Below are 27,598 nucleotides of genomic sequence, written 5' to 3'. Positions count from 1 at the left end.
CAAGCACACATTAGGAAACAAGAAAAAGCACAAATAAACAGCTTGATTGCACATCTTAAAGACCTAGAAGAATAAGAACAAAGGAACCCTAAAGCAACCAGAAGGACCAAAATCACTAAACTTAGGGCAGAGATAAATAACATTGAGAATAAGAAAACCATACAAAAGATCAACGAAAGTAAATGTTGGTTCTTCGAAAGGGTGAACAAAATCAACAACCCTTTAGCCAGACTCACCAAACAAAAAAGGGAGAAGACCCAAATAAGTTGGATCATAAATGAAATAGGAGATTTCACAACAGACACAGCAGAAATTCAACATATCATGAGAGGCTTCTATGAACAACTATATGCTACCAAGCTAGAGAACCTTGAAGAAATGGACAATCTCCTAGATACCTATGAACTTCCAAAACTAAGTAAAGATAACATGAACAGGCATATCACAGCTAATGAAATTGAAACAGTTATCAAAAATCTTCCCAAAAATAAAATTCCTGAACCAGATGGTTTTACAAATGAATTCTACAAAACCTTCAAGGAAGAACTAATACCTCTACTTTTAAGTCTTCCAGAGATTGAAGACACTGCAATACTCCCTTCCAGCTTCTATTAAGCCAACATCACTTTGATACCAAAAGCAGACAGGGACACAACCAAAAAAGAAAACTACAGACCAATATCTCTGATGAACATAGGTGCTAAAATATTGAACAAAATTCTAGCCAACCGGATACAGCAGTCTATTAAAAAGATTGTTCATCATGATGAAGTGGGGTTTATCCCAGAGATGCAAAGTTGGTTTAATATACATAAATCAATCAACGTGATCCACCACATCAATAAAAGCAAGACCAAAAACCACTGGGTCTTATCAATAATGCAGAGAAAGCCTTGGACAAAATACAAGATCCCTTTATGATCAAAACACTACAAAAATGGGAATAGATGAAAAATTCCTGAATATAGTGGAGTCTATATATAGTAAACCTAGAGCCAACATCATCCTCAATGGTGAAAAACTGGAAGCATTTCCACTCAGATCAGGTACTAGACAGGGCTGCCCACTATCACCATTACTATTCAACATAGTGTTGGAAGTTCTTGCCATAGCAATTAGGCAGAAGCAAGGAATTAAAGGCATACAGATTGGAAGAGAAGAAGTCAAACTCTCCCTATTTGCATATGACATGATAGTATACATAGAAAAGCCTAAGAAATGTACTTTACAACAACAACAAAAAATACTCTTGTATTTTAATATTTAATATCTTACTTTGATACGACAGAGATAAATTGAGAGGGAAAGGGGAGATAGATAGGTAGATAGATAAATAATGGCAGCTTTACCACTTATGAAGCTGCCCTATCACCCCCTCTGCCCCACACCCCAACCCATAGGTGGGGAAAAGGAGCTTGAACCCTGGTCCTTGTGCATGATAATGTGAGGACTCAGCCAAGTATGCACCACCAGGCTCTCATTTTGTATTTTATTATGGAGGCCTATGGTTTTTAAATAGCCATTTGGTTTTACGGATATGCATTTTCTTGGGAGGATTAAATGTTCTGAAAACATTAAAAATTCTTAAATCTGAGTGAAGGGAATAATATTGTTTTGTGCCGCCTCCCCCCCCATTTTTTTCTTGGTGACTAGAAAAGCTTTCTTTATTAGAAGCCATGTTTCTCTGAAAGTTTTTTTTTTCTCCAACAAGATGATTATGTCCCATTGGGCTAGAGAGCATTGTTCTATAACAATAAGATACAAAAGGGGAAAAAAAAAACCCACAAAGATTTTCAGGTCAGGAAATGCTCAAATACTTCTGAAAATGTTTGTCAGGAAATGTTATTTCCTGCCTGGTGATTATGCCATGGAGAAAAATCATGTGATTCCAGTTATTGGGTCTTGTAAAAATAATTATGATGGGTTATACTTACTTGAAAAAATCCATTGTAATAAGATAAATAAGAATCACACTTTTTTTTATAAAGTTCATTATTCATGTGGCTGGAAGAGAGCTCAACAGCTGAGTATGCATCTCACCAATCTCAATGCCCTGGGTTTGAGTCCTAGCACTACGTGGGAGCACAGACACACCAAGGTGTAGCTTCATGGATGGTAAAGGGGTATTGTGATATCTCTTTCACTTTAAAAGTAAAGGATGAAAAAAATACCAGGGAAGGTCACTCAGTGGTAGTATCATGCATGTGTGAGGCCCTGGATTTATTGCTAATACCATACAGGCATACCTGCGCACACCACACACACACACACACACACACACACACACACACACACACGGGTTGGGTATGAATCATTGAAAGTTAATGCTTATAGAAAAATATAAGGAACAAAGTAGAAACTCACTAACACCTCACCATTCAGAGGTTACTGCTCTTAATATTTAAATGAACATATTTCCAGGAAGGTTTTAGTATAAATATACACATTTATGTTCAACTTTATATTGTTTTCTTGTTTTTTTTTTAATTTGGAGGTTTATGGTTTATAGTACAGTAGTTGACACGTGTGTAAAATTTGTCATCTCACCAAGATATTCTCACTCCCAAATTATGTCCATCATCATATACCAGGAACTGAAAGGCCCCTTTCCTTCCTAATCCCTTCTCTTCCCCAGAGTTCTTTGCTTTGGGGCAATATACCAGTAGTCCAAGTTTTACTCTGTGTTTCCCCTTTTCTTGCTTCTCAACTTCTGTTCATGAGTGAGATCATCCCATATTCATCCTTCTCTTTCTGGCTTATCTTACTTAGTATGTGTTGTTTTCGCTGGGCTATGTTGTTTTCGCTGGTCTGGCTTCACGGGCAGGTAACAGACAACCAGGGACTCATGGTTGAGCTGTAGGCAGTATCTCTTTATTCATGCAGGATGCAGCACAATCTAAGCCGAGCTAAGCTAAACTAAAGGTACCGTAAAACTCACAATGCTGTCTTTATATATACTTGCCAAGTAGGGTGGAAACAGGATGTGACATAGAGAGGGTGGAGAGAAAAGTGACTGGTGAAAATCAGAGTGTGACAAGGAGAGGATCAGGGTGTGACAAGGAGAGGGGGTGGAGCAGGCGAGAATTCTATCACTGAACCACTAATGCCCTGGAGGGAGGGTGGTGCTTGTTAACAGCAGTTATGTAAATAGAATGAAGTGGTTATGTAAATAGAATAGTGTTAAGCAGGGGGATTTAAACCAAATGAAACAGAAGAGGTCTCATGCATACCAACAAGTATGGTTTCTTCAAGCTCCATCCAAGCTGAGGTAGAGAAGGTGACTTCATCATTCTTAACAGCTGAGTAGTATTCCATTGTATATATATATACTACAACTTTATCAGCCACTCATCTGTTGTTGGACACCTAGGTTGCTTCCAAGTTTGGGCTATTATAAATTGTACTGCTATGAACGCAGTATACACACATCTTTTTGGATGGATGTTTTTGATTCCTTAGGCTATACACCCAGGAAGGGAATTGCCAGATCATGGAGTAGGTCTATTTCTAGCCTTCTGAGAGTTCTCTGGACTGCTCTTCACCAGAGTTGGATCATTTTACATTCTCATCAGTAGTGCAGGAATGTTCCTTTACTGCTGCCACATCTCCAGCATTTGCTGTTACTATCCTTTTTTTTTTTTTTCCTCCAGGGTTATTGCTGGGCTCGGTGCAATGAATCCACTGCTCCTGAAGGCCATTTTTCCCCCTTTTTGTTGCCCTAGTTGTTGCAGCCTCGTTGCGGTTATCATTGCCATTGTTGACGTTGCTTTGTTGTTGGATAGGACAGAGAGAAATGGAGAGAGGAGGGGAAGACAGAGAGAGAGAGGGGTAGAGAAAGACAGACACCTGCAGACCTGATTCACCGCCTGTGAAGCGACTCCCCTGTAGGTGGGGAGCCGGGGGATGTTACTATCCTTCCTAATGTGTGACATCCTCACAGGAGTGAAGTGGTATCTCATATATTTCTTGGCCCTTTGAATCTCGTCTTTAATGACTATTCTGTCCAAATCCTCTCCCCACTTTTGGATGGGATTTTTTTGTTTTGTTGCTGAATTTAGAACAAATGCTACACAAGTTTAGCTGGAATTAGAAAAATACTTAGAATCACCTAAAAAAAAAAAAACTGGAGGAATCATACTCCCAGGTCTCAAACTGATTATAAGGCTATTGTAATCAAAACTTCCTGGTATTGGAACATAAGTAGACACAGTGACTAGTAGAATAGAACTGAGAGCACATAAATTAGCCCCCAGACCTCTGAACATCTAATTTTTGATAAGGAAGTCCAAAATATTAAATAGAAGAAGAGTCTCTTCAACAAATGCTTTGGGGAAATTGGGTCAAAACATGCAGAAGAATGAAACTGAACCACTTCATCTCACCACAAAGAAAAATAAACTCCAAATGGATTAAGGATTTGGGCATTAAACCAGAAACTACCAAATATTTAAAGGAAAAACACTGGCAAAGCTCTTTTCAATCTTAAATTTACTAGGAGTCTTCAACAACACAAATCTATTCACAAGGGAAAAAAAAAAACTAATCAGTGGGACTACATGAAATTGCAAAGCTTCTGCACAACAAAAGAAACTATCACCCAACTAGAAACTCCATTAAGAATGAGAGATTTTTTTTCAGCCCCCCTTCCCAGAACAGAGGAAGATCTTTTTCATCCCATACATTAGACAAAAGGTTTACGTCAAGTTTTAATGACTAGTTATAATGATCTCTCCCTGTCAGTAAGTCTACATCTAAATTATTAGTGTTTATAACTGTGCATATGTATTCCATACAATAGCTCTCCAAACATACATTTTTCTTGATACCAAGTGGGGAAAAAAGGGGGTGGGGGGAAGAAGAGAAGCAGCTGAGTGAGGAGAAGGGATCTTTCTTAGGAGCTTCCTCATGGACTTCCCCATGTCAGCCAAGAACAGTCACATGCTGACCCAGATGCTGACAAATGAAAAAGGGTTGATGTGACAGATCCAATTCTCCATGATTGATTGCATAATACCTAAACAAAATCAAACTTGTGTGAGTAATTAAAAGGGGTAAAATACATGAATCGAGTTTCAATCCATGAATTCACCATTATAACAATGAATTCAATTGGTTAGCACAGGAGAATGATGATAAAATAACCCATAATTTTGGAAAACTTGCTTACCTCACCTTTCCTCTATCAAATCTATCTAGCAAACCAAATCTTTGAGGGAAATGATTTTTCTTTATAGAATAATTCTAATACTTAAATGAAAAAAAAAAAGGACATGGGGAAAAAAATAAGCACATAGGGGGTACCTAACAGGTAACTAACAGTATTTGTCATATTTTAATTTATCTCAACAAATTTACCGTAGAAAAAACTATTTTTCATTTTGCCAATTATAAAAATACTATGAGCCATCTTCTGCACACACCTGCTCATACTAGTAAATTCCTAAAGGTAGAATTATAGTGTTAATGGACAAATTTAATACATAAAATCAACCTGACTTCAAGAAAGACCTAGTGGGGGTTGAACTGTTACGTGGAAACCTGAGAAATGTTAACACATGTACAAACTATTGTATTTTACTATTGACTATAAACCATTAATTTCCAATAAAATTTTTTTAGAAAATCAACCTGCCTTCTAAAAGACTCTATGAAACTATACTCTCAGATGTATTTTAGAATTATTTAAATAAAATCATTGAGTTTTTATCAGGATAACATTAGACATGTAAATTAATTTTAGGAAGACTGACACCATTACACTATTGAGTCTTCCTATCTAAAAACAGGATGTTTCTCCATCTGTCTTTGTCTCAGTAGTCTTACAACTTTCTTTTCTTTAATTTTTTATCATCTTTATTTATTTATTGTATAGAGACAGCCAGAAATTGAGAGGGGTGGGGGACAGTTAGAGAGACACCTGCAGCCCTGCTTCATCATTTGTGAAGCTTTCCCCCTGCAGGTGGGGGCCCAGGATTCCAACCTGGGTCCTTGCACATTGTAACATGTGTGCTCAACAAGGTGCACCACCACTCAGCCCTATCTTGCAACTTTCTTTCTATTAATCTTTGTATGTTGATACTATAACTGGTTTATCACTCACCTCTATTATATCTATGTTTCCTTCAGTTTGTTTCTTGGGTTTTTAAGATATAGTAAAGTCATGTCAAAGGTGAGAAAAACTAAGGTAATAAAGAGAGCCAAGAAAATTCAAGGGACCTGGCAGTGGTACACTCAGTAAAGAACATACATTGCCATGATAAAGGAAGGACCCAGGTTCAAGCCCCTGGTCCCACAACTTTATTGGGGAGTGGGAGCAGTGCCACAAGTGTCTCCCTTTCCCTTCCTCTACATTTCTCTCTATCAGAAAAGAAAGAAAAAAAAATGCCATCAGGAGCAGTGGAGCTGTAACATAGGCAGGCACCAAGCCCCAATAATAATCCTTGTGGGAAAAAAAGAAAATCTCTTTCATTTTTTAAAAATATATTTATCATGATTTTATTAACAAAACGTTGATTTTCAGGACTGTTGTTGTCACAGGGTTCAGTTCCATATTTCTCCAAGATAGGTGTCAGTACACTTTACCTCCCACCAAACAGCCACCCTGCTCCACCAGAGTCTGAGATCCTCAGCTTCCTCTTAGTGCTCCCCTTTTGCCCTTTGGATTCTTCAGATCTGCAGTAACAGAACACAATCCATTGAGGTTTCATCCTGTCATACAAATTAATTTGTATGTCTACTGATTTTATTAATATTATCTGTTGATTTTCCCTGGGCTGTAACATTGCCCTACATAAATTATGCTATGTCATTATACTATGTATACCCATGTGATTTAGAAAGAACTACAGCAGATCTAGAAAGCTTCCCTTGCTTATTCCTATCTTTGAATTCCTTCTTCAATCTTGAAATGCAAGGAAAGGACAATCCAGAAGAAGCCTAGGCACGTGTAAAAGAATATTGCTTCGATGTATATGACAGTTGGACTATTATTTGGCTTGTCTCACCTTTCAGACACAAGGAATGAAAAGTCACAAATGGTGACTAGAGAGGTGGCTCAGTGCTAGAATGCAGGACTTGCATGCATGAGTTTCCAAGTTCAGTCCGTGAAAGTGAATATGCCGAAGTGATGTTTTGATTCTCTCTCTCATTCCTACTCTCTTTAAACAAATCTTGAAAAATAGCTAGGAAACTGTCTCTTTTTTTTATTCAAAAATGGAGATAATAAGTCAACTGTATCTCCAGAAAGGACTCTGGAGATACAGAAAGGATTCTTTTTTATGTATTTTTATATTTATTCTGTTTTTTTGCCCTTGCTGTTTTATTGTTGTAGTTATTCTTGCTGTCGTTGTTGGGTAGGACAGAGAGAAATGGAGAGAGGAGGGGAAGACAGAGAGCGGGAGAGAAAGACAGACACCTGCAGACCTGCTTCACCTCCTGTGAAGCGACTCCCCTGCAGGTGGGGAGCTGGGGGTTTGAACCAGGATCCTTATGCAGGTCCTTGTGCTTTGCGCCAGGTGCGCTTAACCCACTGCGCTACCGCCCAACTCCCAGGACTCTGACATTCTTTACTCAAGTCTTATGGAAAAAAAGGTTAGGGGACTGATAGTGCACCTGGTTGAGTGAACATATCACCATGAGCAAAGACTTGAGTCCCCACTTAAAGGGGGAAGCTTCACAAGCAGTTAAGTAATACTGCTTCTCTTTCTCTCCCTATCTCTCCTCCCTTTCTTAATTTCTCATCCCTATCAGATTAAATAATTTTTTTAAAGAAAAGAGATCAGAAGAGTCACTCACAGCGTTTCCACTGGATACCATGCTGCTATCATACAGTCAGAGCTTCACTCTTTGGGATAAACACCCATAAAATGTTTGGGGGCTTGACCAATCTAAAACTAGAATGAAGCAAGAGAAGCTGTGTGTATGCCTTAACCAACAAATCTAATTGCAAGTATACACAAATGGTAAGTGTCTATGTCCCTTGCAGTCTTTATATTCCTTGTTCGATTTTCTTATCTAATTGCATTAATTGGCAATTACAAAAGAGCATTAGAAATTAAGTCAGCAGACATAAATTATCTTGTTTTGTTTCTCTATTTAGTGGACTTGAGCTAGCTTTCAATGAAGTATGTAGCCACTTACTAAATATTTCTTTTTTTAAAAAAAGACTACTAAGTATTAAATTTTATTAAACATGCTGTCAGTATCAACCAAGGGATTCCTATTATTGTGGGGAAATATATTAGTATTTTCTCAAATCCATTTTCTCTTCTCTTTAAACTTAACTCCACTCTCATACTGAATTCAAGGACTCATGCTGTCAACACCTGCTGGGGTTGATGCAATAGAGACTTAACATGGTTCCCTTGGCTCCACACTAACACCTTCTGTGTAACAAAGAAGTTATTCAACACAAGGTTATTATCTTGTCCTCCTGTTTAAAATTCTTTGTTTTATGTTTTTTTTATTGCTATAGTTATTGTTGTCGTCATTGTTAAATAGAACAGAGAAAAATGAGAGAGGAGGGGAAGACAGAAAGGGGAAGAGAAAGATAGACACCTGGAGACCTGTTTCACCACCTGTGAAGTGACTCCCCTGCAGGTGGGGAGCCAGGGGCTTGAACTGGGATCCTTACACCAGTCCTTGTGCTTTGTGCCACGTGCGCTTAACCCACTGTGGTACTGCCCGACTCCCCTGTTTAAAATTCTTTGTTGCTTCTTCTGATACTATTTTGCTGTGACATTGTGAAGTCTTTTTGCTACTAGGCCCAGTTACCTTTTCAATTTATTTAGAAAAAGACTACACAGGGGACCAGGTTGAGCGCACATGTTACAATGCTCAAGGACCCTGGTTCCTATCTGCAGGGAGAAAGCTAGTGGTGAAGCTGTGCTTCAGGTGTTTCTCTGTCTCTCACCCTCTCTATCTCCTCCTTTCTCTTAATTTCTAGCTATCTTTATCTAATAAATAAAGATAATTTTAAAATAAAAAAACTACATAATAGAAGTGGAATTTGAATCTTAAACAAATCTCTTGACCTTAGACTTATGTTTCCACTGTTATCAACAGTAAAGTTGATGATAAAATTATTTAAGTTGCAGTGGTGACTGGACTTGCAAATGCAGTGCCAGTTATTGAACTTGCAATCTCATGCATATAGGTCTTGCATTCTACCATCAAGTCACCTCTCCAGTTATAATTTTCACTTTCGATTCCTTTTGTCTGAAATTCTAAGGACTGAGATAATGCACTATAAAGATAGCAATTATTGCAGGTAATTATTGCTACTTTAATCTACCATTGTACTATCACCTCCATACATAATTTGTTCCAGTCTTACTGAGCTACTTGCAATTTTAAACATATCATGCTTTTTCTAATTCCACTTGGAATGCTCTTATCAAAATACTCCATCCCTATGTTTTTAATTTCCTTAGCTAACATTAACACTAACTTTTCTTCTCATCCTTCTCCTCCTCCTCCTCCTTCTTCCTGCCACCAGGGGTATCACTGGGGTGTCAGCACTACAAATCCATCACCTCCAGCAGCCATTTCATCGCCCTCCCCCCTTTTTTCTAATTAGGACATGGAGAAATTGAGAGGAGGGGGAGGGGCCATGCAGTGGCACACCTGGTTAAGCGCTCATGTTACAGTGTACAAGGACACAGGTTCAAGCCCCTGATCCCCACCTGCAGAGGGATAGCTTCACAAATGGTGGAGCAGGCCTGCAGGTGTCTCTCTGTCTCTGTCCCTCTCAACCTTCCCCTCCCCTCTGATTTTTCTCTGTCTATATCTAATTTTTTAAAAAGTGTAAAAGAAAGGAGGGGAAAACAAAGGGAGAGAAAAACAGACACCTGTAGACCTGCTTCAACACTTGTGAAGCGTCCCCCCTGCAGGTGGAGAGCGTGGGCTCAAACCCAGGTCCTTGCACTTGGTAATATGTGCACTTAACCAGATGCAACACTATCTGGCCCTTTTTATCTTTTCTTTTCTTTTTTATTTCCTTTCCTTTTCTCTTTCTCCCTCTTTTTTTCTCCTCCTCCATCTCCTCTTCCTCCTTCTTCTCCTTTTTTTTTTTGCAATCAGGGTTATCTCTGGGACTTGATATCTGCACAATGACTCCACCCTTCCAGATGTCTGCCCCCTCTCCATTTTTTTTTATGATAGACACAGAGAAAAATAGGAAGAAGAAAGACACCCGAAGCACTGTTCCATCATTTGTGAAGTTTCTCCACTGCAGGAGGAGATCAGGGTCTCCTTGAACCTGTGTCCTTAAGCATTATAAACACTAACTTTTTAAAAGCTTTCTTTTACCACCTCTGTTTCAGTATTGCCATAGAAACACATGTATGCACCTATTATCATCAGTATCAACTTGTATTCTATGCTGGGATACTCAATGCTATATTGCAAGATAAGAATGAGTATCAGTACAGATCTAGAACTGACGTCTTTAAGACACAGAATGCTGCTCTTAAGCCTTCTATATCACAGTAACCTAAGCACTTATTCTTTGCCACACATATGGGAGTCACCAGGTCCCTAGAAGAGTTACTTACACTCACTCAGATAAGTAGGAAAGGCAAAGGAAGACACTGCTAACATCATATCAAAAATGATACTTGACAACCCCACTAATGTGTCCTGGAGCCCTGCTTCCCCAGAGCCCTGCCCCACTAGGGAAAGAGAGAGACAGACTGGGAGTATGGATCAACCTGCCGACAACTATGTTTGGCAGGGAAACAATTACAAAGGCCAGACCTTCCATCTTCTGCACCACATAATGACCCTGGGGCCGTACTCCCTGAGGGATAAAGAATAGGAAAGCTATGGGGGAGCGGATGGGATAGGGGGTTCTGGTGGTGGGAATTGTGTGGAGTTGTATCCCTCTTATCCAATGGTTTTTTTCAGTGTTTCCTTTTTATAAATAAAAATTTAAAAAAAAAGATACTTGAACCCATTCTGTCCCCATGGTATTTAAAGAGGGCTAATAGTCCCAGTTTGCCCTTAGATGCTGAATCTATTATGACCCAATTATTTGTCCAAGGTGCAGAAGTGTTATAACAATGATATTAACTAGAATATTTGGAATGAAATTGTAAATGATGAGTTAAAAGTCTTAAAGTAAAATAATAAAAGGAAAATGCCTACCTGGTATAGAGATTATTATTTTTCTTCTGACCAAGAGATGTGTTGTTTTTAGTGACCTTCTCTTCTTCCTCTCTCAACTTCCTCCCCACTTTGTCTCTTCCCTGGGAACTGATTCTCTTGGTTCCAAACCCATCTTTGTCAACCTTCAGTTTCCCAAAATCTAATTAATTGACTTAACACAAATCTTCAATTTATTTTAACATTTCAATATATTGTTGTCTTAAATTAAATCCAAGGAAGAAAACATAAAAAGCATAATACAGATCAACAATTTCACAATGCCTCAAACAATTAAAATTCCAGAAAACCACCTGGTTTCCCAATTTTAGCACCAAATCACTGGTACACTAAGCATCAAAGAGTAAACCCTTCATTCATTCATCTGTTCAATCTGTAACAAGGTAAACTACTAAGATTTTTACATGAGTTCAATATTTGTTCCTGGAGACACAAGAAGTAAGAAAAACAATCACTTTCCTACTCTCTAGAGGATAATTAGCTTTTTCTAAATTTTCAAAGGAAAAATTTTGGTAATTGTGGTGCTGGCAAAGAAAAAAAAGGCAGAATGTAAAAGGGAAAACTATCTAATTGTGGTTAGATGCTCACTGTAGACTAGAAAAATGACAAATGCAAGTATCTTGAAAAGCAAAGCCAGGAGTCTATTTGGACCAAAAAAACCAAGAGTGGCTGGAAGAACAAAACACTATGTTTTCTTTAAAAATAGATGAAATTTTCTAAGAAGTGAGAAGATAGACAAGTTCCAGGATTGAAGTCTGGGCATGGCAATGACTGGAGATGTGGACTATTAACAGATAATTGGCCAGTGGAGCTGTTAGTGAGGTGGACAAACCAAGAGAGAGGAACTCTCTGAAGATTGAGTGAAAAAAGTGAGTGATTCAAAATGAAAAAGGTGAGCAACTCTTTGAGATGCTACCAGTACCTCTAAATAATATAACTGTAAAATAATCACGAGTGTAGCAATATAGAGGACACTGGTGACTTTGCCAAGAGCAGTGTCAGTGGGTGTGTGGAGAATATCAGGGCAAAAGCCTGATAGGTGTGGGTTAAAGAATTAACAGGTGACAGTGAAAACACAGTGAGTACAAGTGAGTTTCTCAAGGAACTCAGGAAGAGAACAGAGAAATAGGCTGTAGCTACAGGAGGGGATTATTTTGTCAGGAAGTTTTTTTGTTGTTGTTGTTGTTTGTTTGTAAGACATATATTTTAGGAGTGCAGTATTATAACTCTTCGAGTGTATGTCACTACACTATGACTAACAAAAGAACACCAATATCCCTACATCACAGTCTACTGAAACCCTTTCACCCTATACTCCCTTTCTCCTCTTGTAACCTTTCTGAAGTGTCCTTATATGTGATATATAACTTGTTAACACAAGAGAGAGAATCAGAGCATCATTCTGGCACATGCAATGCTAGGGACTGAACTCTGGATCACATGCTTCCAAGCCCAATGCTTTATCTATTGTGCCACCTCCTAACCACTTTTCCCTTCTTTTTTTAATTTTAACATCTCCAGGAAAATTTTGGGTCCCATAAATAATAAAAAGTTGGAAGTGACTTTATCTCTTGCAACGTGAATTGCTAATCTATTTTAAGTATTTGAATTTTTACTTACTAGAAAAAATATTTTTGACAGGAAAATATAAAATAGTTTTATTTTTGTTTTTAAATGTATTTATCAGAGAAGTTTGATACACTAAGTGCTGCTAAGATCTACATCTGCAGTGCCAGTGGTGGGACATGGGACCTCATACATGCAAAGTTTTGTATTCTACCACTGAGCATCTCTCCAATTTCTAAACATTTTTCATTATGTAGTCTGATCACAAAAAGTATGCACTACTATGAATCTACATGCTATATATTGGTAAAGTTTCATTTCTTAAAATATTCTAATTAGGAGTTCCCATTTCTCACTTGATTTTCCCATTCTAAATTCTGAGACTATACCTGTTGAATCCTCTGATCTAATTACTCCTGTAATTGTGTCTTAACTTTAAGTTCCTCATCAACATTATATGTCAGTGGGAGAAATCATAGAAATTGGATGCTATGAAATGTCTTATTGCACTTCAACATTTATAAATAGAAACTTCAGGCTCTTTCAAAAGAAGCTATTTTATTTTTAACATATCAAAATCTTATGAAAATACTGATTTGTAAGGGAATATCATTTCTGCAGTGGGTTAATATTTAGGTTTATTTGTCAATTATGCATTCCATTCTATACAAAAGTGGTTTTCTATAACTCTGCTAACAGTAACACATATCTCTTAAAATGTATTAAATGCTAAGTCAACTGGATAAAGATAGAAAGTGGCAGGAAATTTTGAGCATTTGAATTAGTAAAATGCTGTTTAATGAATCATTTCTAAACTTAAGTTTTAACAGTGATAAGAGGAAATAATTTTTCCTGAATAAGAGATATCAGTGCATTTTTAATGCAGACTCAGTGTTAGACCTCTTTGCCACATGGAAAGCAGGAAAGGAAAAAAAAAAGTGACCAGGGTATTAGAAAAGGTGACTTAAAATTTTTTATGGATTAGCTATTTTCTAGTCTTTAGAGGGCACTTTATCTGGGCAATAAAGTTCAGAACAGATACAAATAATCAAGAATGAAAGCAGACCATTCACTCATGCTTATGTTTAGGCCTCTCAATGCAGTTTGGAAACATACTGAAAGGTACATAATCAATCCAATTTGATTCTACAAACACCAAGCATTTTGTGGCATAGAAATTAATGAGGGGCTGGAGATAGGAAATAGCTCACCTGGTAGAGTGCACACTTTGCCATTCGTGAAGACCTGAGCTCAATCAAGCTGCTGACCATCACATGAGATCACCATGCACAGGGGAAGCTTCATGAGAGATAGGGAGGGAGTGGGGAAGGAGGGGGGAGAGATTAATTATCTGTGTCTTCATGGCCTAGTGAGACATAAACTTCACAAATAGCTGTTACATGAGGAAGGTGTGTTTAGTGACATGATCACTTCATCTACCTACTTTCCTTATCTGACCATTCTTTCTCTTAAGTAAACACCACTAAAGGAATTTCTTCTATCCTTTGAAAATTGGAACTCTTAAGTTGCCTTTACAGTTACAGTTGTATTACAGTTGATATTAATAGGCCAAGGGGTAACAGTTTCAGGGAGGAAAGTTTGTCTTAAACAATGCATGTGTGCATGTTAGTAAGGCTTCTATTTCCATGTCCTATTAAACCAAATAATTATCTGTCCTTCTGGAACTTAATGGGATGTATTTTGATAATAAACAAAACTGACTGCCAACCACAGCCCTTGCAATAAAGAAAAACATTCTGGAATGATGATGCATTTCAGATGAAATGACAAAAGCCAGAGCAAACAAAAGACTAACAGGGTCACCCTGGATTGTAACCTGTCATTCTATTGATAATATGGCTATGGTGCTACACCTGGCAACATCATTTAAACGTTGAACTGGTGGCTCCTCATTCAAAAACTGAGCAAGCAAGTAACCAGCTTTACTTCATAGAATAGCTAATCAATTCATTTGGGGAAGCATTTCCCAAACCCCAATCATGTTGAGTGAGTTTAAGTGTAGCAAAGGCGCAGGGGGGAGTATAGCTGTGATACATTTTTTTTCCTTAATGAAAAGTCCAAGGCCAACAGAGTGTAGTATAATACAAAAAAAAAAAAAAACAAAAAAACCTGCAAATTAATACATGGGGGTGACTGCAGTTATTCCAAAGACCTTGGTCACCCTCCTCAGGACCTGTCAGTATGTCACCAATGCCATCAGAGACAGGTTGTCAGCCTCAAATCAGTGAGGAAGGGAACACCCTTAGAGAAACTGAAATAGGCGTGGGGACAGGGTCTGTATAAAAGGTTGTCAGAATTGGGCCTGGCCCAGTAGTGGCACACCCGGTAGAGCGCACACATCCCACCAAGCCCAAGGATCCAAATTCAAACTCCAATTCCCACCTGCAGGGGAGAAGCTTCATGACCCGTGAAGTAAAGCTGCAGGTTTCTCTCCTTCTTGTTACCCTTCCTTTACTCAATTTGTCTCCAATTAAAAAAAGGGAGGGGGAGTGAGTGGAGGAGTTAGGGTTTGACCTGCCAATATCCTTGTCCAGAGGAGAAGTAATTACGGAAGCCAGAACTCCCACCTTCTGCACCCAAAAAAGAATTTTTGGGGCCGCCATACTCCTAGTAAATGTTAGGGGAAAATGACCAGAGGGCTCTGAACTCCAATTCCATCGGGATCCTGAAAGAAAAAGAAAAAGAGAGAGAGAAATAGAGAGAGAGAGAGAAAGAAAAGGGGGGCATTTGGTAGTAGTAACTGGTGTAGGTGTGACTCAAGAGAAGGCAGGACCATAGGGAAAATGGGAAAATATAGTTAGAAATGACAGTCAACACCTATCTGTGATCTTGGGAGAACTAACTGCAGTTTCCAGTGGAGGGAATGAGGACACAGAACTCTGGTGGTGGGAATGGTGTGGAATTGCACCTGTCATAATTTTGAAAATCAGTATGCAATCACTGATAAAAATAAGAAAGGTTGCCAGAGCACCGCCCCTTCTCCGCTGGGTCCCCGCCCCCTAGACCCTGAGATGGGGGGGGGTGTTGTCTGAGGGGCATCCCGCCAAAAAAGGTGGAGATGGACTGGGCCCGAGAGGCTGCGTCCGGTCGCGGGGGTCCCGTCCCAGCAGAAGGGGCGTCGGCGGCAAGCCGGCGGGGGCGGCTGCCGGAGGAGGCGAGGAGGCCAGCCGACCGCCGCCCCTGCTCCGCCGCGCATGTCCCTGAGCTCTGTCCCGGCCGGGCGGCCGTCAAGGCGGCGGCGCCAACCCGTCGCGGCGCCCAACTACCCCGTGGCTGCCACCCAGGAAGCGGAGCGGCCTCCGCTGAGGGCCTGGGGCCTGCGCAGGACGGTAAGCGGAAATGTCGGGCTGGAAGCGAGCAGCACGCACGCCTTCCCCCACCTACAATGCTCGAACTCTGAGGCGCCTTATCCTCTGAGGAGCCGCGGGGACGCGGCGGAGCGGGGAAGAGCCCCTCCCTCGTCCAGCCCGGGGCATCTCTGCGCCTGCGCAAAACAACTAGGCTGGCGGTGGGACGATGGTATTGCCCCGGCTTGCAGAGTAGCCGCTGCGCACGCGTACACTGGCACACTCGCTCACGGCTGGAATTTTTTTTTTTTTTTTTGGCTCTCTGTCCGTGGTGCTCTGCGCATGCTCACACGGGAAAGGGTCGCTAGTGGTCCCGCTCCGGTTCGGAATAGTCCTTTCCCTGGACTTGACAGACCTCGACCGACTCGGGGTGTGACCCGGGTCGCTGGGGAAAGACCTGAGTTTTGCTTTCTCCTCTCTATTTTCTGCCCGATGTATGCTGCTGTTTTCATTTTCGTTGCCAAGACTTTCGACGGCTGAGCCCCCAAATCTGTTCACCCAGCCCCCTGGTTGGTTTATTTATGATTATATTTCTTCGACATGTGGCTCCGAAGTTGGGGGCTAGAGCAGAGAACCTCCTAAACTAGGCAGAGCCTGTTCAGAGCTACTGTCAAGGGATGGGGGCGAAATCGTCATAAATCTTCATTTTAAACCGGAAGACATTGGCCTGCTCAGACCCGGAAATGTTTTTTTTTTTTTTTTTTCTTTTCAGAGGATGAAAAGTTTGCAAGCACTCTCTACCTTGGCGGAGAAGGAACTTCCTGCCTGAGTTTAAGGCGAGTTGAGAGTGAACTTTTTTCTTCTTCTTTTTTTATTTTGGGAAATTGCATACAAATGTTAGAGCAGTCCGAATTTAGGACTGTTGCAAAATGCAATGCATGTCATCCTGCTGCTGCCCACTTCGTGCTTGACTGTTTATTATTCATTGTCAGAGCTAAACTCAAGTGTCAAGAGTTTGCAAACAGAGCTGGGGGCGGCGCACTTTCCACAAACTTGGAAGAGAAGGTCACTATTTAGCATCTTACTGCATTTTGACTTTACACCTTCCTGGGTTGTGGTACTTAGTTGCCTTAATTTCTTGACTTGTCGGGCTACTTAGAACTGCATTTCACGATGTACTTGCTGTGTGCCTTGTAATCTTATATGATGTGATGATAGGGACATGGGGCATAGAATAGAAGCAGCACTTTGTGTAAGAGAATTTGAGTACTCTAAATGAAATGTAATCTATTTCCCAGGGCGCTAAGCTTGGTACATATATGATACTATGTAGTGAGTAAGAAAGAATTTGGAATGACACATTCTTGCACAGCCCCTTCTCACCATAGAGACTATTGCTGTTGCTATGTTTGCTAAGTGGGAGTTTATGTTAGGCATTTGCTGTTTTTCCTCCATGCTTAAAGCTCACGGTTGGAGTCCCATCATTACCCTTTGGCATCTACTTTGTCTAATGCTAACGGTGCTGTTGACTTAACGTTTTTTGTTAGTGATCTTGAACAACGTTATCAGTTGTGTCGCTCAAACTGGAATGTTAAAAACAATAAACTCTAAGTTGTAAAAAAAAAAAAAAGTTTTTTTCAAAGTAGTGTGTTCCTCAAGCATTGTGTTGGAGTTATCTCATGGTATTAAGGATGAATTTAAAGATACTCACCATTGACTTTGTAGAAATCCTTCCTCCCTCCCCCTATCCGCACCCCCACTTTTTTTTAACCTGTATCACGTCTACAGAGTACTCATCAGCATTTTGAAACTCTTGATTAGTTGAAAAAGTCAATTTCCATGAAAAAAATTACTTTCATATATACAGTGTGTTTAGTTTATTAACTCGTAAAACCCATGAGTGTCATTTGGATGGAGTGATGTGAACAGGAAGCATCCAGAGTTGAATATCCTTTTGCTCCACTTAAAAAGCAAGTTCTTGGAGGCTGGGTGGTGTTCCACCTGGTTGAATGCACGTTACAATGCACAAGGACCTAGGTTTGCGCCCTTGGTCCCTACCTGCAGAGAAAACACTCTGCAAGTGGTAAAGCAGTGCTGCAGGTGTCTTTCTCTCCCCCTGCCTTCTCAATTTCTTGCTGTCTTAATCCAATAAATAAAGATAACAATTAAAAAAAACAAGTTCTTGTTTTACACTAGATAGAGAGTTGAGGGGTAGGGATTAGGGGAGACAGAGAAAGAGGGATGAAGAGAGGAAGAGAAGCCAGAGCATCACTCTGGCACATGCAGCTCTGAGGATCAAACCCAAAACCTCAGGATGTGAATCTTCTGCTGTTTCATTGGAACCATTCCACCTTTTGTATTTGTTTTCCACTCAGTGCTTACTGCAGGCACAAAAAAATAAAAATCAGTATTTGCTGAATGAATTAAGCAAATACATCTATGTTCTTTGATCAGCTTAGATTATTATTTAGGCCAACAGTATTAACAAGTAATATACTGCATTGTCATAGTAGCAGCAGACACAGAGATTAATACTGATCACTTTGCCGATAGTATGTTGAAGCTGCCAATTTTATGCTTTATTCAGGGAAATTGTTCTATGAAAGGATTAGGAATATTTTCCATGTTGATTTATGAAAAGACTGTCTCTTGTCCACTGGTCTTCAACTCTGTTTTTAGAAAAAACTCTCAATGTATCAATACAATAAGAATAAGGAAAAAAAAAGAAAAAGGAGTCACAGTTATCCTCAAACAGGGATACTTTAAAAATGAATTGTTGAACTATGTAAATTTAGGAAAGCAATTAAATGCTGCAAAAATGATTATCTTAGTTGATGTATATTTGGTTTTTAACATGACTTATAAATTATCTGTAACATTGACCACTGAGTTGCAAACTGGATTTTGAAGGCAGGTACAAGTCGCAGAGACTTTTACTTGGAGAAAATTCTTATCCAGCCTCCCATCTTCTTTTTCTATTGTAATTTGGCTATTATTTCAATAACATTCTATGATGTCATAGGTTTTTAATTTTTTTTTTCCTCCTCCAGGGTTATTGCTGGGCTCGGTGCCTGCACCATGAATCCACCGCTCCTGGAGGCCATTTTTCCCCCCTTTTGTTGCCCTTGTTGTAGCTTCGTTGTGGTTATTATTATTGCCCTTGTTGACGCAATTCGTTGTTGGATAGGACAGAGAGAAATGGAGAGAGGAGGGGAAGACAGAGAAGGGGAGAGAAAGACACCTGCAGACCTGCTTCACCGCCTGTGAAAAGACTCCCCTGCAGGTGGGGAGCCGGGGGCTCGAACCGGGATCCTTACGCAGGTCCCTGCGCTTTGCGCTTAACCCACTGCGCCACCGCCCGACCCCCAGGTTTTTAATTTTTAAAGAGAAGAATTTATGAGATAGAGATCACAGCACTAGATTACCACATATGATGTACTGAGTATCTGAATCCTGATTGCTTGGTAACTATTGGTCAAATTGTTGAAACTTGCCAATAAAATAGAAGCAAAATTACTTCATTTGTTTGTTATAAATATTAAATGGCATTAATGCATGGGATAGGATAGCTGTGTAACTATTATTATTACTGTTTTTAGTTTGAAATTATATTTATTGAATCATGGATGTAGTATTCTATATGTATATTGTAGATTTTTAATTAATTTATTATTTTTTTTACCATAGCATGTATCAGCTCTTGCTTATGGTGGTGTGAGGAATTGAACCTGGGACTTTGGAGCTTCAAGCATGAAAGTCTCTTTGCATAACCATTATGCTATCTACTGCCGCCCTGTTGTTGATTTTTTAATAGTATATTAATAATAATAATAAGAATATTAAGAATAGCTTGATGAAGCCATGTAAATAACAGTATAAAAAGTACTCTAATCCCTGCTTGCATTCCTCAAGATATATTCCTCAAGAAATACAAATTGAAGAAGCTAGTTTTCTCTTAGATATAATGAACCCAGTTGAGTGCACGTTACCATGCACAAGATCCCAGGTTTAAGCCCCTGATTCCTACCCACAAGGGGCATGTTTCATAGGCAGTGAAGCAGTGTTACAGGTATCTCTCTCTACCTTCCTTTCCCCTCTCAATTTTTCTCTGTCCTGTCAAACAAACAAACCAGCAAATAAAAAGCATTTTTTAAGCCAGGCATCTTCTATAATGCTAGAGAATATTTCTTTTCACAGTACTGTATAATAGCACTGATCTGAAATCGTTTTGCATTCTTGAAGGACATCTTGACAAAAATGAAATTACTAGCCTTATATTTAGTATGAATTAAGTCTTGCAGTTATTACTTTGAATATGCTAATTTCCCATTGCCATGTATGAAATTATGTCTTAACGTGGTCCGTTAGATAAATAGAATGACCTGTTTTCCATTAATCAAATTTTGAAAGTGTTATACTTGAAATTGACCAAAAAACACTTAAAAGAACTACCAGTTGTCCCCCCTTAAGACCTCATACTCATAGCGTATTAATAAGATTTCCCTTCTATTAGGAACAAAGGTGACCTAAAGTACAATGAAGAGCTATCATCACATTTCCACTTTGGTTTATTTCCCCTGTGTCTCTTTTCTTTCCCTTCCCTTCTCTTCCCTTCCCTTCTTCCCTTTGAATATCCTTCCTTTTCTCCCATCCTTTCTTTTGGTGCTTTCTTCTCTCTCATCCTTTCTTTTCTTTCTTTCTCTCTTTCTTTCTTTTTCTTTACTTTTTATTGCAGTAAACTTGAGAGTAAACAAGGAAAAGTAATTTCTAGTTAGGAGGAGGCATGAAGAAAAGAATATATACAGATATTGAAAAGACAGTTTATATAGGAATAGTGGTCATATAAGAGCACCTGGAGCTGGAAGAAGGCTCACCTCGTAGGGTGAGTGCCTTGAATTACATGAAAGTGTCATGGAAGGGGGTGGGGTGGGGTGGGGTTTCCATTAGTATGATAATTTCTCTATATTGGAAGTAAAAGTTGACCTAGAACCAAAGAAATTAGACATGTGAAATACCTAACACTTTAAAAATAAAAACAAGAAAAAGAAGAGATAGAATATAAAAAGTGTCATAAATGAAATTAAAAAAGAAAGAAAGCTGTGGAAACACAGAGAAGGGACCCTTAATGCAACAAGTATTAAATATGGTTAATGATCTTATCATGTTTGCAACAGATGAAACTTCATACATTTATTGAATTACAGTGAGAAAATTCTAAATGATCCAATAATTTGTATTGTCATTGTTATAATTACTTTGAATATATTTTATTACTTATATGTGGAGAGAATATATTTTATTTTATTTATATTAAGAGAGGGAGAGGGGAAGGAAAGGGAGGGAGAGGAGAGAGAGAAGGAAAGAGTAAGGGAGAGAGAGAGAGAGAGAGAGAGAGAAATTGAGAAGGAAAAAGAAAGTTGAGTCATCTCTGGCTAATGTTGGTACTGGGGGTTGAATTGGGATCTCAGAGCCACAGGCGACTCTTGCATAACCATTATGCTGTCTTCCCAGCCACTGAAGTGATATTTTTAAAGTCACTTTATTGGGGGAGGTGATAATTTATATGGCAGCTGTGGTGAATTGTGTACATATTCTTATCTCCATACCACAGCTACCACCAAACAACATAATTTCCCACCCTTGTACCCTGGGTCCCTTTTAACCCTTTCCCTGCCTTTCCACTTTAAGGTTCTTGACTCAGTTGCAAGAGATCACTGATAGCTGAAATTTCACCCTCTATTTTCCTTTTCCTTGTTTCATAAGTTCCACTTATTAGTGAGGTCATTTGGTATTCCTTAGGGGAAAATTTTTTAGAGGTGAGGAAAAATATTTTACCTTATTTTTTAAACCTGGTATCCTCAAGGACATATGAAACATTAGTAAGGAATGCTGCTAAGATTTGCTTTTTTTATGTCATATGATCATAATTACATATAGATAATATGGGGTAAAATGTTCTGAACTAAATATAGTTGTATTTTAAGTCAATAGATCCTAACCTAATAAATTAGGAAGGTCAACCTTACTAGGTGAAATGTAATTCCATTTTTTTTGAAAAAAGATAAGAGTATATTTGAATATATATGTATATATGGTGAGGTAATTAATTCTGTAACAGTTGAAACACAGTCCAGCCATATTGCATATCTTCTGGAAGGACTGCTACTGCTACTTCTATATTGTAGAAAGTAGTCATTGTAGAGATGGTTAATTAAGGCAAGAATATTCAGTGTTGCTGCTATACGTACTTGATTGCTGTCTTTTCAGATTTTGTGTTACAGTCTAGGCTTACAGAGCCACATCTATTCATTTTCATCCTTTCCTTTCATTCATGCTCCCCCTCTCCCCTAGTTTAACAAATCATACATTCCTCCAGTGAAGCTGAAAATTGTTAAGTCTTCTTTTCACAGTCATTTGGAACTTCCCAGTTGCACAGAAAGATTGACCAGGTCTAAAATTTATTAATTTTTTTTTATCTATTGGAAATCAATTCTAGAATGAAAATATTCTACTTGTTGCCTTATAGACTTAAATAATCTACACACATTTTGGGATTACTTTTCTAGACATTAGCAGAAGAGTTCCCACTATCAAGTCACATTAATTTCAGAATAGTGGTATCACTGTTTGGATTTTACAACTGTTTATTCTTGTGCCTAAAGCTTAATTCTCTTACTCTTCCTTTCACTATATCTGAGCTTAGCTTGTTTTCTCTATTAATTAGAAATTATTCATCTATTTAAGGGTGGTTGTTAATGTAACTCACCACCTTTTTTTCCACCTTCTCCACCTTTTTTTTTTTTTTCTCAGACTCTGCCCTCTACTTCTCACATGACCTTAGTTCTGTCTTCAGTGCTCTGGTTTGTTATTTTGTTTTGTCTATTCATCAGTTTTACATTCTTATGTTACAAATGTGGGTGAAATCACCCAATACTCATCTTTTCCCTTCTGACATATTTTTATTTCCATAATTCCCTCATGTTCCTTCCATTTGCTTTCAGTTGTGAAATTTCATCTTCATCTTTCTAGTTGCTAAATAGTGTTCCATTTTGTAAGTATACCATATATATATATGGAGAGAGAAAGAGAGAGAACAAAAGAGAGAAAGAGTGAAAGTGATCATATCCCCCAAACTTTTCACTGTGGTGGGGGGTGGGTATGAACCTGGGTAGCACACATGGAGAAGCTTCACACTATCCCAGTGAGCTGTTTTGTTGACTTTACCACACCTTCTTTATCTGACCAACTATTGATGTGCACTTAGATCATTTTCTTTTTCTTTTCTTTTTTTTGCCTCCGGGGTTATCACTGGAGCTCAGTGCCTGCACTACGAGTCCACTGCTCCTATAGTCATTTTTTTCGGATAGGACAGAGACATTGAGAGGGGAGAAGGAGGGGGATGGAGAGGGAGAGAGAAGAGAGACCTGCAGACCTACTTCACCACTTGTGAAGAGATACCCATCCACCCCATCCACAGGTGGACACTCAAGCCAGGATCCTTTCACCACTGGTCTGGTCCTTGCCCTTGGTACTAAGTGTACTTAACCCCAGTGTGCCACTGCCTGGCATTATAAATAAAACTTCAGTAAACAGTGGGGGTGAATATAACTTTTTGTGTTAATGTTTTCAAATTCTTTTTTTTTTTTTTCTTTCTTTAAAGGAGAGCACTACTCAGCTCTGGTTTGTGGTGGTGCAGGGATTGAACCTGGGAATTTGGAGCCTTAGGCTTGAGAATCTGCATAACCACTTGCTATCTACCCCTGCCCCTCTTTTTTTTTTTTTACTTATTGGAAGATAAGTATATAGTCAACTGTAAAATACAGTAGCTTGTACAAGCATAACATTTCTCAGTTTTCCACATAACAGTCTAACCTCCAACCCAGAGTCCTTTACTTTGGTACAATACACCAACTCCAAGTTCTGCTTTGTGTTTTCCCTTCTGATGTTGTTTTTCAACTTCTGTTTATAAGGGAAATCATCCCATATTTATCCTTCTCTTTCTGGCTTATCTCATGATTCCTTGAAGCTCCATCCAAGATGAAGTGAAGAAGGTGAATTCACCATTAATAGCTGAATAGTATTCCATTGTGTATATATACCACAGCTTGCTCAGCCACTCACCTGTTCTTGGACATCTGGATTGCTTCCAGGTTTTGGCTATTACAAATTGTGCTGCTATGAACATAGGTGTACACAGATCTTTTTGGATGGGTGTGTTTAGTTCCTTAGGATTTATCCCCAGGAGAGGGTCTTAAGGGTAGGTCTACTTCTAGCCTTCTGAGAGTTCTCTAGACTGCTCTCCACATGGGTTGAACCAATATACATTCCCACCAGCAGTGCAAGAGGGTTCCTTTGTCCCAACAACCTCTCTAGCCTTTGTTGCTACTACCTTTTCTGACGTATGATATTGTCACAGGAGTGAAGTGGTATCTCATTGTTGTCTTTATTTGCATTTCTCTGACAATCAATGACTTGGAGCATTTTTTTTTCATATGTTCGTTGGCCTTAATCTCTTCTTTGGTGAATATTCTGTTCATATCCTCTCCATATTTTTGGATGGGGTCATTTGTTTTCTTGTTGCTGAGTTTGGTAAACTCTTTATATATTTTGGTTGTTAAACTCTTGTCTAATGTATACATGTAAAGATATTCTCCCATTCTGTAAGGGTGTTTATTTGGGTATTGGTTTCTTTTGATGTGCAGAAGCTTTTTAATTTGATGTGGTCCCATTGGTTTATTTTTGCTTTTGTTTTCCTTGCAATTGGATTTGTGTCATTGAAGATGCCAAAAAAATTAGATGGAAAAGAGTTTTGCCAATATTTTCCTCTAAATATTTGATAGTTTCTGGTCTAACATGCAAGTCCTTGATCCCTTTGGAGTTTACTTTTCTGTGTGGTGAAATGTAGTGATTCAGTTTCATTCTCATGCATGTATTTTTTTCTTTTCTCTCTCTCTCTCTCTCTCTCTCTCCATATATATATATATCTGATAGCTTTCCTATTCTTTATCTCTCTGGGAGTATGGACCCAGGATCATTATGGAATACAGAAGGTGGAAGGTCTGGCTTCTGTAATTGCTTCCCTGCTGAACATGGGTGTTGACAGGTCAATCCATACTCCCAGCCTGTCTCTCTCTTTCTCTAGTGGGGAAGGGCTCTGGGGAAGCAAAGCTCCAGGACACATTGCTGTGGTTGTCTGTCTGGGGAAGTCTGGTTGGCATCATGGTAGCATCTGGAACCTGGTGGCTGAAAAAAGAGTTAACATATAAAGCCACACAAGTTGTTGACTAATCATGAACCTAAAGGCTGGAATAGTGCAGATGAAGAGTTGGGGGGGAGGTATATCTCCATTTGGTAGATAGCTAATAGGCCTCTTTTAGTTCTATTCCAAAGGCCTGTGACTATACTAGTTTTTTGTCTGTTTGTTTGTTTGTTTGTTTTGTTTTGTTTTCCCTGAACCTGAAATTTGATATGCAGGTGGATCCAAGTTATTGTCTGGGGAGATGGTGTCATGGCTGGGAAAAGGACCAAAAAGCTGAATCAGGGAAGAGAGTAGCTCCCAAATATGGGAAAGGAATATACATATTGTTGACTGTCTCCTGCATGTTTCAACCCAATTTTTCCAACACCATTCATTGAAAAGACTGTCCTTTCTCTATTTAATAATCTGAGTAACTCTGTCCATTTTATATTCTCACCAGTAGTTCAACATGGTTCCTTATTCTCTGCTCCTCTCCAGCACTTATTTAAGATTACTATCCTCACAGATGTGAGGTTTTAGTACACTGTGACTTCCAGCATTTATCTGTTGATCAGTAATGAGGAGCATCTTTCCATATACCTGTTGGCCATGCATGGCCTTCTTTGAGAAGTATCTGTTCCTATTTTCTGACCTTTTGTTGCTGTTGATAAATTATATATATATATATATATATATATATATATATATATATATATATCTTGAATAGTAATACATTACTGGGTATAGTATCTGCAAATTATTTTCCATTTGGTAGGCTTTTTGTTCTGTTTATATTTTCTTTTTTGTACAGAAGCTTTTCAACTTAAGGTACTCCCATATGTTCATTTTTCTTGTGTTTGAGTACTCAGAGCTCTTTCTTGGGCCTTTGGATTTAGCTTCTTGAGGTAGCTCCATACTGAAGTTGAGGTTGAGTTCCCAAAGACATCTGTAATGCTGATGTCATGGAATTCTTCACCTATGCTAGACTTCTAAATACTTCTTAGTTTAGGGTCTTACATCTAGAGATAATGTGATTTAAACCTTCCTAATTTCATTTGACATTTGGAAACCTGATTTTACCACATACTTTTTTTTTTTTTCCTTCAGGGCCTTCAAGGATTAACTCAATATGGAAGAAGAATGTCCCCTTGTCTGTGGAGAAAGTAGCAAGGTTAGAGCAACATACTCTTGGAGCATATATTTTTTGTTATATGAAACATACTTCACCAGACATCTATTAGTTACTTGATAGGGAAATCAGTGAAATAGTTAGAAAGAGAAAGAATGAAAGTGGTCTTATCACCTGAACTTCAGTCATTGTGTTGGGGACTGGGTTTGAACCTGGCTGGGTAGCACACATGACATGATGAAGCATCACACTATCCCAGTGAGCTATTTTGCTGACCCTACCATACCTTCTTTATCTGACCATCTATTGATCATTTTATATATACATTTTTTGATAGGACAGAGAAACTGAGGGGGATAAAAGACAGAGAAGGAGAAAGAAATAAAGATGCCTTGCAGCACTGCTTCACCACACATGAAACTTCTGCCTTGCAGGTGGAGACTAGGGACGTGAACCCAGGTCCTTGCATATGGTAACATGTATATTCAGCTGGGTGTGCCACTGCCCAGCTCTAACAGTATCTGTCTTTGATGGCCTGAAAGTTTAATGACTGGGATGTCTGTAGGTTATTATTATGAATTTTATAAATTATATGAGAACTAAAGAGGCCAACAGGGAATTATGGGTATCATCTGAACAGTAGAAAAGAGTTCCCAGAGATAGTGATGTTTATGCTTGATGAGGAATACAAGCTACTCCCTAACTGGACAGATATTATGGTCTGTCAAAAGGTTGAGTTGAACAATGTCTGTCTACTTTTTTCCCAGAGATTTAAAGTAATTATATAATACTTAATCTTACATGATAGTCTTTTTTTTTTTTTACAGGATAGTCTTATGACATTCCCCATTGATATTTTTTATTTTTTCCCCATTACATCTGAACATTACAGTCAGCCAATTGAAGTTCACTCAGTGTCGAATTTATGTTAAAAAGTTTCACATGGGGGAGTTGGGCAGTAGAACAGTGGGTTGAATGCACGTGGCTCAAAGCGCAAGGACCCGCTTAAGGATCCCTGTTCGAGCCCCCGGCTCCCCACCTGCAGGGGAGTCATTTCAGAAGCGGTGAAGCAGGTTTGCAAGTGTCTTTCTCTCCCCCTCTCTCTCTTCCCCATCTCTCTCCATTTCTCGCTGTCCAACAAGAATGACATCAATAATAACTACAATAATAAAACAACAAGGGCAACAAAAGGGA

At 38.9% G+C, this 27,598-nt stretch overlaps 1 protein-coding gene and 1 long non-coding RNA gene across 6 annotated transcripts in view; one reads left to right on the top strand and one right to left on the bottom strand.

Moving 5' to 3' along the window:
- Positions 1 to 4,089: 4,089 nt before the first annotated feature.
- On the bottom strand, positions 4,090 to 14,954 carry LOC132539458 (uncharacterized). Its single transcript, XR_009550755.1, has 3 exons — positions 13,941 to 14,954; positions 6,583 to 6,672; positions 4,090 to 5,014 (listed from the first exon to the last, which is right to left on the bottom strand). It is a non-coding gene; the product is annotated as an uncharacterized LOC132539458 (long non-coding RNA).
- An 839-nt stretch (positions 14,955 to 15,793) lies between these two features.
- RCBTB2 (RCC1 and BTB domain containing protein 2) overlaps positions 15,794 to 27,598 on the top strand; it is a 51,662-nt gene continuing 39,857 nt past the window's right edge. The window contains exons 1-2 of one of the 5 annotated variants that reach the window (XM_060194844.1): positions 15,946 to 16,079; positions 26,383 to 26,446. In XM_060194844.1, the coding sequence (XP_060050827.1) occupies positions 26,405 to 26,446 (42 nt within the window). In that variant the 5' untranslated portion in view covers positions 15,946 to 16,079; positions 26,383 to 26,404. Of the gene's footprint in view, positions 16,080 to 16,809; positions 16,874 to 26,382; positions 26,447 to 27,598 lie in introns of those variants that run through there. The other 4 variants (XM_060194845.1, XR_009550754.1, XM_060194843.1 and 1 more) reach the window with 4 other exon arrangements.

This window comes from Erinaceus europaeus, chromosome 7, assembly GCF_950295315.1.
Source record: "Erinaceus europaeus chromosome 7, mEriEur2.1, whole genome shotgun sequence".
NCBI lineage: Eukaryota > Metazoa > Chordata > Mammalia > Eulipotyphla > Erinaceidae > Erinaceus > Erinaceus europaeus.
This window is presented reverse-complemented; position numbering and strand designations above follow the sequence as displayed.